At 46.2% G+C, this 12,492-nt stretch overlaps 1 protein-coding gene across 1 annotated transcript in view; it reads right to left on the bottom strand.

The window, feature by feature from the left end:
* PTCH1 (patched 1) overlaps positions 1–12,492 on the bottom strand; it is a 59,341-nt gene that overhangs the window by 44,410 nt on the left and 2,439 nt on the right. The window contains 1 exon segment of the mRNA XM_040620148.1: positions 12,216–12,408. Within this exon segment, the coding sequence (XP_040476082.1) occupies positions 12,216–12,408 (193 nt within the window).

Raw genomic sequence — 12,492 nt, 5'->3', positions numbered from 1 at the left:
AAGGGGTAACAGGCCTGAGCATGCGCCCGCCACAAGCCCCCACACCAGCTGTTTGTGGTGCCATCTGTTACCGCCCAGGCTGCTTCTCTGAATGGCTTTCCCTGAAGCTGCCCGCTCACCCTGTTGGACACGATCAGGTCAGCCCAGCACTGTGCCCACCCTGGACCTGCCGCCTGCCACAGCTCCCCCCACCTGGTATTCTCTCCAGGGCCACCAGCTCCCAAGATGACCCTGCATCTGCTGGGAGACCCATTCTTCCTCGGTCACTTGCTGCTGTGGCAAATGAGGGCTGCGGTCAACCCCACCAAAGACAGGCCACACGAAGTCACAGCCCGTGGACTCAAGGATGTTCCTGGCGTCAGGCGGGACATGACGGAATGGAGCTCCGCTCTATCTATAACTGCGTACTGGCCCCCTGTGAACTGTCCCAGGTCCTGCCATGATTTCACCTGAATGCTCAAGTCCACGAGCAAGTAAATGCAAACCCAAGTCCTGTCCTTCCGCAGGAGCTGCGCAGACCTGGGAGGGTCTGACACAGAGCAGCGTGCTCAATCAGAGGCAATGCTAGACCAAAAAACAGAACCTGGGACCAAAGACAGTGTTGCAATCAAGTCCTAAGTTAAGGCCTCCTAAAGTCTTCATTACAAAAACAAAAACCACACAACCCAACCACAACAACAAAAGCCAAGTGCTTGCACAGTGGTGGTGGGGCTCTCTACCCCAGCATTCGTACTGCTGAATTAACATTAGCCCCAGCTCCCTTCTCTCAGCTTCTGTGGGGCTGACATCACCTCTCTGCCCTGAACAGTCTTCTTGCCATTATCCAGCCTGGGCCTCTTTGCACTGGCCTCCTCCTTGAGCACGCACAGGGGAGAAGACAATGAGTCCCCACCTCCACAGGCAGCCTCCGGGGGCCCTGAGGAACATCACTCAGGCCTGCTTTATCTCCCACACCCTCACCAGGGGCTACTTTCAGGATTTTGTTGCCATCAGGATTAGCTGGATTAGGGGCTGATGCATAAGGACCCCCTGGTGCTGTGAGGAAGTTTCATCACCAGGTCAGCCTGGTGTGAACTATATTCTGTCACCACCACCACTCCTTATAGCCACCAAGTGAAAAAGGGGAGGGGACAGCAGAAGAAGTGCTTTGAGTGCAAAATGCATGAACTGGGCACAGCTATAAACTCCCCTATCATGCATTTCCAAGGGTGTGGGCCACTTAAGACTGTCCTCCTTTCAAGCAAGAGCCCTACTGAAATGGGTCTGACAGTGGCGGTAAGTGGAGTAGTAAGCAGAGCTGCCCCAGAAAAACAACACAAAGAAACTTCCAGTCCTTTGCTAAAACCAGTCAAGCAATTTGGGAAGAGAGCTGCGCTGTTGGAACCTTATATTATGGTCCTATCCCATGGTGGTGGGGGGGGGGGTGTTTCCCATTTATCTGAAGGAAAACAATGTGGGCAGGAGTGGGGGGTGGGTAGACAGTAAGAGGATGGTGTGAAACAGAGGAACAACTCTTAGAGCCTTTCAAAAATTCAGTGACTAAAACTTTTCCTTCCAACAAATCACTTGGCCCTTTTACCTACCCAAACCCGCATCCTGCCTGCCGCTCACGCGCGCCCTGCATGAACTAAACACGATTTCTAGAGAAAGCAATGGGATTTCTGCAAGTGTGTGAGTGCGTGCGTGCGTGTGTGCGTGTGTGTTTTAGAGAACAGTCCCTCTTGCACAGAACTGGGCTGTTCCATCAAAGCCGTATCTGTTATATTTCTGTCTTTCTCTTCTGTTTGGCGTATTCACCAACAAGAGAAAAGGAGGTAAGCTTTGGCGGCCCTGACCTGCAGCTGGAACACAATACTTTCGCACAGCCCTGCCGACCCCTGACATAAATTTTACACCGCAGCTGGCATTTACACACTCAGCATTACCATATGTATGGCCGCTCGGTGCTAATTATGCTAATCACCTGTCTAACTCGCTGCTGCGAAAAATGGTTGTATTTAGCACTCCAGTGCCTACCAATGCAGCTTACTGTGTGGCTGAAATGTACATTCAGACGGCCCTGAATGGCAAGATTTTTCCACGTTGCTGGCTACATTCAGGCCTCAGAAAAATTTATTCAAGTCAACTGGTTTCGGTCCGCAACAAAAAAGTTACGAGAAAAAAGTGAGTGTGTTCTTGCCCTAACATTCTGGATCTGCTTGCAAGCAAAATGATAAATCAATTGGTGTGGGAAACAAAAAGGGAGAGAGATTTCTTTTGGGAGCCATGTGAAACTGTAGCCTATTTAAAAAAAAAAGAAAAAAAGAAAAAAAAGGGTCATCCTATTCCCCAAATCTCTAGAAAGAGCAGTTAATAGATATTTAGCCCTAATCCCAATTCTCTCAAATTGCAGCCTTTGTTTGCAATTAAGCAAGGTATTAAACATGTGCAATTTTTTTTTCTAGACCATGTGTGGACTAAAATGATGGCACCATATTTATCATTTTTAAACTTACTGCAACCATGTATGAATCTCATGGGGAAAAAACAGGTAAGAGGAAAGAAATAATTTCTTAGGCAGCTAGGGAAAATTCTTTTATTATGCTCTCTCAGAAAACTTCTATTTAAAAAGACACTGTGTGATATTTACATCTATTTTGGGAAGTTTTCTGGTTTCTCCCCTAAAGGAGCAAAAGGAAATCAGGGAATGGGGGTGGGGAGATGGGAGAATTCAAAACAGGAAAAAAAAAAACTGCTGGGGGAGGGGTAGAGCATCAAGAAGCCTACATTTTCCTTAATCTCAAAATTCCCATTTTTACCGTCACTGTTTCTAAAAGCAACGTTCTCAGGTCACTCTATAGTATGGATTTCTAAAATCGGGATAATATTATTGCAGGTTGTTTAAACAATTCCCCAAGTTCAAACTGAAATCCTATTTCCTCCTGACGCACAAAATACCTTCATAATGTTTAACATCCTAAATTAGGTAGTCTAAGGACTGCTTAGTATTATTATTGGGATGTACAGATAATGTCTAGGCACTTCAAGTTCCTCAAATCGCCTGTACCACTGTGAAAACGTGTTTTACTGGTGGGACAGCCCAAAGCGTGCAGTGACTCTCTTACCTCCCAATGATCATCATTAGTAGGTGCTTTACTAAAATCTAGAAACTGGGAGCAAACTGTCAGGCCATTTATTTTGCAAATATATCTTGGACTGCCCCCCCTCCCCCATGCTACAAAACACCAGAGCAGCTTTGTGACCCATCTTAGGTTTAAGCACAGAAGGTGCACCAACCTAGCAGGCTTTCTCAGACCCAGGAGAGGGTGGTAAGAGAAGCTGGTCTCTCCTTGCCTTGCTTCACCCATCTTGCAATTTAACTCACAGCAGATGAAAAGGGTGGCGCTCACAGATGCTTCTAGGAAAACAACAGCTTTGTTCCTACCAGCCCCTCCCCATTCTGTTCAACATTTTATAAACTTATCTGACCCAATGAAGCAACATTACCCAAGCCACATCTTGCTCTCTTTGGCATCCCAATTCAAGTGGCTTTTGTTTGCCAGTAAAAAGTATTAATTCATCTAGGTTTTCGTAGTTCCAAATCCTGACCGTGCAGGCAAAAACCCAAACACCACGACCACTACTGCGCCACCGTAGAGCCGAGGGCTTACCTCGCTTTCCCTCCCGATCTCTCGCTCTTCTTTAACAGAAGATGGACCACCCTGCCTCATGGCACAGAGCAGTGTTTACATTGCAGTACTTGACTGTGTAATACATCTGGCATTTTTGGGCAGGATTCCTGAGCTAGGGGCCAGAAGCCCTTAAGCAATGATTTAAGGGGAAAAAAATCACGCGCATTGACTTAACAAAGCCTACTTCCAGTTCCTTTTGCTCACTTTTGTAGATGTTTCATCAATAACTGAAAACTACCTAGGCTAATAAACTGGAGAAACCTACTGTTTCTTTTCATTTATCTTAACGACAATAATCAAGCTTGTGTGGTGGTACAGAGACTTGTTTCACTAGCCTCGCCTTCGCGGCCAATGGTGTTTTGGGACCCAAAGGCAGTGTGGACTATTTGTGCCAACTCACACCTGGGTTTCTAGAAATAAAGTCCTACCTCCACATTATAAATCTCTCCAACCACACACTTGTCATTCATTAGCAGGTACCTGACTGCCCACCAACGACAGTTTCCCTAACACATAGTTTTCCAACTATGCTCTAAACCCAAATGCAACAAAACAGTCATAGTCTTGAAGGGACTGGGGACAGGATGCATCTTTCCTATACCTTTCTCTGTAATAGTCAAGGGGTTTCTCAATGGCAGCATTCTATTATTTTGGAAGACGGGATTCTTTGTGTCAAACCTAAAGATACACACACGTGGAAAAACAGGTATGTAAGGGGGAAAAAACAACCCTAAATCCAGTTTAAGGGAAACAAATCCAGAAGGTGTTATCATGAAGGACCCAAATTCCGAGTTTGGAAGCAAAGAACAAGTAACAAACGTGCTTATATTTTGATGACCCTGATGATACCTGTGGAGTCAAGGAAGGGTCCCACTAAGAAAAACCCAAGGAGTTTCCTCCTTATGAACTGCTGGCAGTGCCTTCATGAGCAAACCCCTCTGCCCTCTGAGACCTCTCATGTGGATGGGCCATCCAGTGTGGCAGAGCCAGCCAAAATTTGGATAAGGAAATCTGTCCTCTTCCATGTTCCTTTTGGCTTTGGTGGGAGTTCCATCTGGGGAGAACCTGAAGTATGGTGCCTGGGTCAGAATGTCTTGGTTTACATTTCACTTACCGTCCAATTCTTCCATATTTCACACAACACATTAAACACAGGGGACCAAGACTTATTTCACAGGCCATTTGTCAATGAGTTCTAAGGCACCTCAAAAGTCCATAAAAATGCCATGACTCTTCAATAGGGGAAGTGCATCTTCTGCTGACAAGACTCCATTAAAGAGTAAGGTCCTGGAACCAACCCTTACCAAGATAAGAACCCCAAGGATGCAAATGGCAGCTTTGCATTTGGTATCTCCCACAGCTGGTTTGAAATAATACATTTTCTAATGCCCTCCTGTCAGTTTGTGATTAACCAGATTTACTACCATTTCAGATTTCACACTATTAACTCCAGAGATCCACTGGGAGGAAATGATTAGGGCAGTTTAGGAGTAGGTGGGGGGAAAGAAGGGTGGGAGGGAGAGGAGGAGGAGAGGAAGAAGAGGTTCTGGGAGCCATGAGGAGCAAAGGAAATAGCATTATAATGAAAGAATCACACAGGTCTGGTGATTATTTAGGGATGTCTTTTTTCAAAGTAGCATCAAACCAGGGCTGAGCGAAAATACTATACTTATGCAAAACGGCCTCTATGAAATACGGTCTCCTGTATAATAATTTTAAAAAATTTCTGTATTTGTTTTAAAAGCTAAAAAGACCTTTAAAATCAAACCCCCTCCACCTTCCCTACTCCCCACCCCCATAAAATAGATTACTCTTATGGGTCTAAATCTGGGCAGACAGCTGGCATGAAGCTGGGGAAGGGGGGTGGTAAACCACGAAAGCAGCCCCTTCCGCTGCACAACTGTGACCGCCCCCCCCCCAAACAGGAGAAGAAGGGCAGACAAGTTACAGCTTGGCCTGAGTGGACAGAGCTCCGGGGGTCACGGGGAGGTCAGCTTTGAAGGAGAAATCCCAATGAAATATAAACACAGCATTGTGGAAACCAGACAAATCTCCCATAGCTTGTCCAGCCAGCGTTAATCTCGCCATCAGCTGTGGTGCATAATCCAAACAAACGGATTCGGCGGTTCGTACATCTGGAAGCTGTCATCTTCTGGAGCCTCCAAGCGGCAGTCCGTGTATTTGATACAGCCCATCGCCCAACCTGGCTTCTACGCTCCTTGGGAGGCTCAAGAGTGGCGGGCAGCAAAGAGACGTGGAGGATTCGGAGGGCCAGGCACCGTGGGGAGCAGGCACTGGAGGCTATTTGGTATTTTAAAGCAATTATTGTTGGGTGTTAATTTTTCAGTCATTTTTCTCCAAATATGAAGAAAAACCACAACTCCTTGCACCTGTATGTGGGTGCCCGCTGTTGCAATCTAATCAATACCTACCTAATAAACATCTTAATTTTTTAAAGTGCACAGGGGACCAAGGAGAAGAATGGAGCTGCATTTCAGTGGGTCTTTCTATCCCTTGAGAAACGCACCCAAACTGACAGCCCCGGAGAGCAGAAACTGGGGGATAACTTTGAAAAGGGGCGGTAAAATCAGAGCCCATAGGGCTCATACAGGCTCCAGGCCTCAGCCCCTCACTGAGCCTTTGGCTCTGCTGCGGAAGGGCACCCGGGGGAAAGTGGTTTGTGGCAGGAGCATCTGGAGGAGACCTAGACCACCGAAGAGCTAATGGACTGTGCCCGCTGCCAAAAGGAGCTCTCGTTTCAATATGGACTAAGTCCAGTGGTGTCTTTTCCTGCTTTTAATGAAGTCACCCTCATGCTAAAACCTTCATCTTACTGTTCTTGAAATGCAACAACGTCTGTCTTCAAAATTAAATTACCCGAAGGAAGAAAATATTCTTACATACAGCTTTTTCTTTCTTCCATGGCTTGCCCCCCCAACCCGTCATGGTGTTTTTATTTGCTATTTAATGTAATTCTAAGAAAACGAACTTACATTATTAGAGTAAAAAAAATTAGTTACCATTCGTTACCCAGATCAGTAAACTCGGAGATGGGGAGGGGGCGTTATCTTAAAGAGGAAAATTCTTTTGCATTTATGGCAGTGCTTTGCAGCCACAACTCCATCATAATAAAAGCCTTCCATCTGCACAGCATGCGTCTTCCAATTGGAATCTATTATCTAAACCAGTGCTTCTCAATTGGGGTGATTTTGCACATCCCCCCCGCCCCCATTTGGCAATGACTAGAAACATCTTTGGTTGTCACAACTGGGAGGTTGCTACTGGCAGCTAGTGGGTAGAGTTCAGGGAGGCTGCTGAACATCCTACAATGCACAGGGCAGCCCCCATAACACAGAATTATCCAGCAAAATGCCAAAAGTGAGAAACCTTGCTCTAAACTGAAAGAAAGCATAGTGAAGTTCATTTATCTCCTACAACTGCCTGAGCTCAAGCCAAGAACACTGAAGGCGTCATACTAGCAAGGAACAAACTTGAGAGCACTTACAAACATCAAGCAGGCATTAAAAACATTTTTAAAAATTAAAAAAAAAAAATCAAAGTCACAACTTGTGTTCTCTTCCCTTAGTAGCCTCCAGAGATGTTAATAACCAAACACAAGGTAATATGGATTCACTTCAAGGCTATTTATTACCCTTCGCAGTAAAAGAAGCCAGGGGCTGGGCAAAGCTTGAGGGGAGAAAAGAGCTCAAAGAGATAAATGAACGTTCTGTCACTGCAGAGCTGTCACAACAAACTTGTGTCGGAGACAGGGTTCGAGTGGGTAGATATGAAGGGAGACAGGAGGATAAAGGTGCTAAGCAAAAAGGAAAAGCCAGCAGAGAAATGGGCAAGATTGCAAATAAAGTGACTTCCCTTCTGTGCCCCTAAGGGTGAAATCCAGGCGAAGCACGCCGGTAGCAGGGAGGGCCCTAGAGGCCAAGTATGCTAGTATGGACAATGAGACAGGCAAAGAAGGACTAAAAGGAAGAGCTGGCAGCCACTCGGCCAAATGCCCTGCACACCCCAGACACCTTCCTGCCACGCAGCTTGGCCTTCCAGGCCTCCGGGCTCCCTACCTCAGACCTGAAGTCCCAAATAGAAGCAAGCACTTGGGGAGTTCTCCTGGAGGCCACAGCCCTGTCCACTGAGCCTTGGTCCTGGAATGCCCCAGCACCCCCACCTCTCCAACCCCTGGTGCCTGGCTCAGTCCCTCCCTGTCCAGGCTGTCCTGGAAGGCGTTCCTGCCAGCCTGCCAGCCTCCGTCTGGTCTGTGTGCCCCTGCTGGCTGGGGGTACTCTCAGAGCAGGGACTGTGGCCTTTCACCAATACCTCTCTGGAGCGGCGTGCAATGCCTGGCACAGAGCAGGCACAGAGAGCGCGTGCTGAAGGAATATTTTTATAGTTAACAATTAGTCTCTCCCTGACCTTGCCGCCACTGGCGTGTGCTTCAGTAAAAGATGTCCACTACATCATTCCGCATACTCTTTCCCTGAACCTCATGACTCCAGTCACAAGTGAGCTACTTGATCTGATATTTCTGACTTGCAAATACTAGAACCCTAAGACCTAAGCTAGCACCTAATGCATACTGAGTTTCTTAAAAGAAACTGGTTGCTGTTGCAATGATAACAGCAATCATTGTATGAACATTTTAACAACAGAATCAAAGAGTTCTTATCACCAATGCGATAAAAATAAAAGAGAGTCTTTCTTATCTAGCTTATATTGGTTACCACAGTGTGGCCAATGTATTCAAACTGTCTTTAAAAAGCCACATTTCCCCAGCATGTTGAAGCATGAAAGTCAAATCAATGATACAGCCTATCAAGTGGATCCCTTTAATTTGCTGACTATATTAAAAAGACAACAATTATTTTGGCAAATACAAGGATATACATAGGAAGTCTGTGGATACGTAAATACAAAGGTAACTGGAGATACACACAGCTGAACAACACAGGTTTGAACTGTGCAGGTCCACTTATATGCAGATTTTTTTCAATAAATACAGTACAGTACCATAAATATATTTTTCTTCCTCCTGAATTTTGCGATGTTTTCTTTTCTCCAGCTTACTCAATTCTAAGAACACAGCATATGAAATATATAACATACAAAATATGGGTTAATCGACTATTTGTTATCAGTAAGTCTTCCAGCAAACACAGGCTATCGGTAGTTAAGTTTTTGGAGAGTCAAAAGTTACACATGGATTTTCAACTGTGCAGGGGTCGGTGCCCCAAACGCCCCACACTGTTCAAGAGTCAGCTGGTATACACACGTATCTGTGTATAGGTATGTAGATACACATATCTCCAGTTCCCTTTGTATATTTATCTATATAGTGTGCGTGGTATGTCTTTTTTTTTTTTAAATCACAGGGGAAATAAACATTTTCCCAAACAGCATTCCTCTCCCCTTAAAATCTCTTACGTTTTCTCAGTCTGTTGCTTTTTAACTAGGGAAATATGCAATCTCTATTCGTTTGGTTTCTTTAGTGTAGCAAATACCCTTGTTTATGCTCAGAACATTTATAGTTTCCATTGAGAAAACAACCACCTAACAGACTTCTTTGCTGATAGTGATGAGGAATTTATCAGAGATTAAAGTACAAATTAACCTGCATTCTGAGTCACTACTCATTTTACTCTGCTACAGTCTAGGACAGCAAGAAATTCCAACTCCTGAAAGCAAATGCTTACACTACTTACTGTTGATATTAGCATCAAACTCACCACATCATAAACAAGAACTCCCCACTGTTATCTCTTCTTTGAACTGAAGTTAAAATTATAAAATGGTATGGTGGCCTCATGGGATCCCTGGTTGAGTTTACTTGTGTTTATGAAACAATTGCTCCTTCTACATGGGAAGAGTCTAGCACACAATGAATGAATGATTGAATGAATGAATGAATGACAACAGACCAAGTTGACTTAAGTCATTAGGAGGCAAAGTGGACATTTTTGTAAGCTGGAACAATACTTCAGTTATTACATGTAAAAACATCACATACACTATCATGTTATAAATATAATAATAGATAACTACTTTACCGAGTTGTAAGGCATGTAATAGTAGATAATAAACAGTAATGGTAGTTGAGCAACAAGTGATAGTATTAAGTAAATAACATTTGATTAAAGAACCAATGAGCCGCGCTGAAACTACCAAACCGGAAATGGGAAGAAAAATAACTCAGGGGCCCAAAGTTGGCGAAATGAGTCTGTCTGAGGTGTCACTCCTTCACACTCTCTCACTAAGCTAGAGCCCAGGGGGGGACTGCCACTAATCATATTCCTCCTCCTTCCAGGACTTGAAACGAATTGTCTCATGCAGAAACACAGTTGCTTCTAGAAATAAACACTGTTAGGAAAATAAAGCACATTATTTCTCTCTACACTTATTAAAGGTCTACTGAAAAATCTTGCTCAAAACAGCCAAAAGTTATCTTTTGTCATCACCACTGATACCGAACAAATTTGTTGGTTTGAGTGGCGTAAAGTGAACAGACGGACAGAGCTGGGAAGCCCCTCAGCTCACCCCTTGTTCTGTCCTGGAACCTACAGTAGCTCCCGGCTAGTAGCCAATCACATCATTTCCCAACTACAGCCCTACCGTACTGGGCACACCTGTGTCATGGCACCCTATTCCCACTACACCAGGAGCCTCTACTCAGCTTGGGACTCTGCTTGACGCCCTTTCTGAGCTCCTGCCCAGGCATGACTTCCTCCTTCTCTCTCTCTCCAGGTCATCCTAACTTACCTCACCCCTTCCAGGGAAGCTTTTTTCCCCCCATTTGACTTTCATGGCCCACTTCAACTGTGAGCTCCAATTTACTGCAAGCCCACTCCACTCCAGTATTTCTAAGTGCCTGCGTTTGTGCACAAGGAGTGTCTCACAGACCTCGCTGACCCTTACAGTGCCTAGCACAGTGCTAGGGACATGATAGGTACTCAGTAAACTTGGTGCTAACGTATCATAGGTGCTCAAGTAAACTCTTCTTTTATCTACCAATGACATGCAAGTGCTCAACTGAGGTAAATTACCCCATGGATTCAATCCAAAGAATAGTTTTGTATTAATTACCAACCTACTTAAGGCAAGAATGTTTTCTGGTCTTAATTATTTGGTCTATTATTTTAATTGTCACTTCTCAATTAAAGACTCCACCACATGCTTGCAAAACACGGAGAGCTGAATCTTCACAAACAAGGCAAACTGAACAAAATATTCTCCAAGGTTAGTTTTCCAACAGCATTCTGAAAGGGGTCACTGATGTAATTACACATATAACTCTTAGGCTTCCAAATTTTGTGTTAGGTAGCTTTCACTAGGAAAGCTCCAGATAACTCTGCTTTGAAATATCTACGTGATTACCTCAACCCTTCCTTCCCATCTCATTGTAAGAGATAACCAAGGCAGTATTCAGGGGTTAAAATATTTTCTAGTAGCAAGACTGTTACCTTCCAGAAAAAGAATTAAAAAAAAACAACCACCCATAACAAGAACCCAAAAAACAGAAAACCCGTATCACCAAAAGAATGTAAAATGTTTCCGTCTTGAGGGGCGAGGGGGATCTATTTTAAATTTACAACTGCTTAAAAAAAAAAAAAGGCTTCAAGAACCCCCAAATCGAGGAATGTTGGGTAAAAGACTGGCAGAACCCCTTGGAGAGCTCCTGTGTGGCCCCTCCCTCCAAACCCGGGTTCTTAAAACGCATTTCTTCTTTCAGCCTGCAAAACGCAGCTTTGCCCCGAAATCATTCCATTTAAAAGGCCCCCACCCTCGAGGAAACATTAATCTACTTTGCAAACATGCGTTCCAGTCTATGCTTTACTGTTTTTTTTTAACTCCTTTCCTCCCCACCCCCACTTTTTTTTTTTTTTTTTTTTTTTTTGTACCTTGAGACAAATGTTTTTTTCCCCCAGAGTTGAAAGCTGTCCAAAAACAGGACCACACACGCCGCCGCCTCCGCAGGCCCGCGCTGCGCCAGCCCCCCGCCCTCCCCGGCGCGGCGGCCACGGCCGCCGGGGGCGCGCACACTCCCTCCAGTCGGAGGGGTGGCCTCTCTCTGCCCCCCCCCTTCTTTCTCTTTGGACGTGGTGGGTGGGGGTGGGGGAGGGAAGAACGCCGAGGACGAGAGCCAGGAGCCGTGAGGCCTCACTCGGGCCGCGTCTTGGGCGCGGCGGAGGCGAGCGGCGGCGGCGGCAGGCCCCGGGGGCCCCCGGCCGCGCGGAGTGGTCCGTCCCGCGGAGGGGCCCCGCGCCCCCGCCGGCCCGCCCTCGCCACTCTCTCCCACAACACCTAGCAGAGCGCAGCGCCCCGAGTAGATTACAGCGCGGCCTTTGTCGGGCGGGCCTGGCTCCCGGCCAGGCGCCCAAACAATAAACAATTCCCCCTGGTGCGGGCAGGGGGTTCTCGCTCGCCACAGAAAGGCTCTAGGTGTATGCTGGCAAATATCTTTATCAGTTGGAAGGAGGAAGGGAAAGGGGCCCGGGCTGGGGGACGAGAGGGCGCCGCGGCGGGCGCTGGGTCTCTTACCTTCCACCCACAGCTCCTCCACGTTGGTCTCGAGATTAGCTGCCTTTAATCCCACAGCGAAGGCCCCAAATATGAGGAGGCCCACAACCAAGAACTTGCCGCAGTTTTTTTGAATGTAACAACCCAGTTTAAATAAGAGTCTCTGAAACTTCGCTCTCAGCCACAGCGGCGCTTTCCGGCCAGTAGCTTTCCCCTGAGGATGAAGCAGAAGGGAGGAGTGAGCGCCGGGGAGTCGCTGCCCGCGCGCCCACGCCCGCTTGCGCGCACCCGCCCGCGG

This window comes from Ursus maritimus, unplaced genomic scaffold, assembly GCF_017311325.1.
Source record: "Ursus maritimus isolate PB19 unplaced genomic scaffold, ASM1731132v1 scaffold_34, whole genome shotgun sequence".
NCBI lineage: Eukaryota > Metazoa > Chordata > Mammalia > Carnivora > Ursidae > Ursus > Ursus maritimus.
This window is presented reverse-complemented; position numbering and strand designations above follow the sequence as displayed.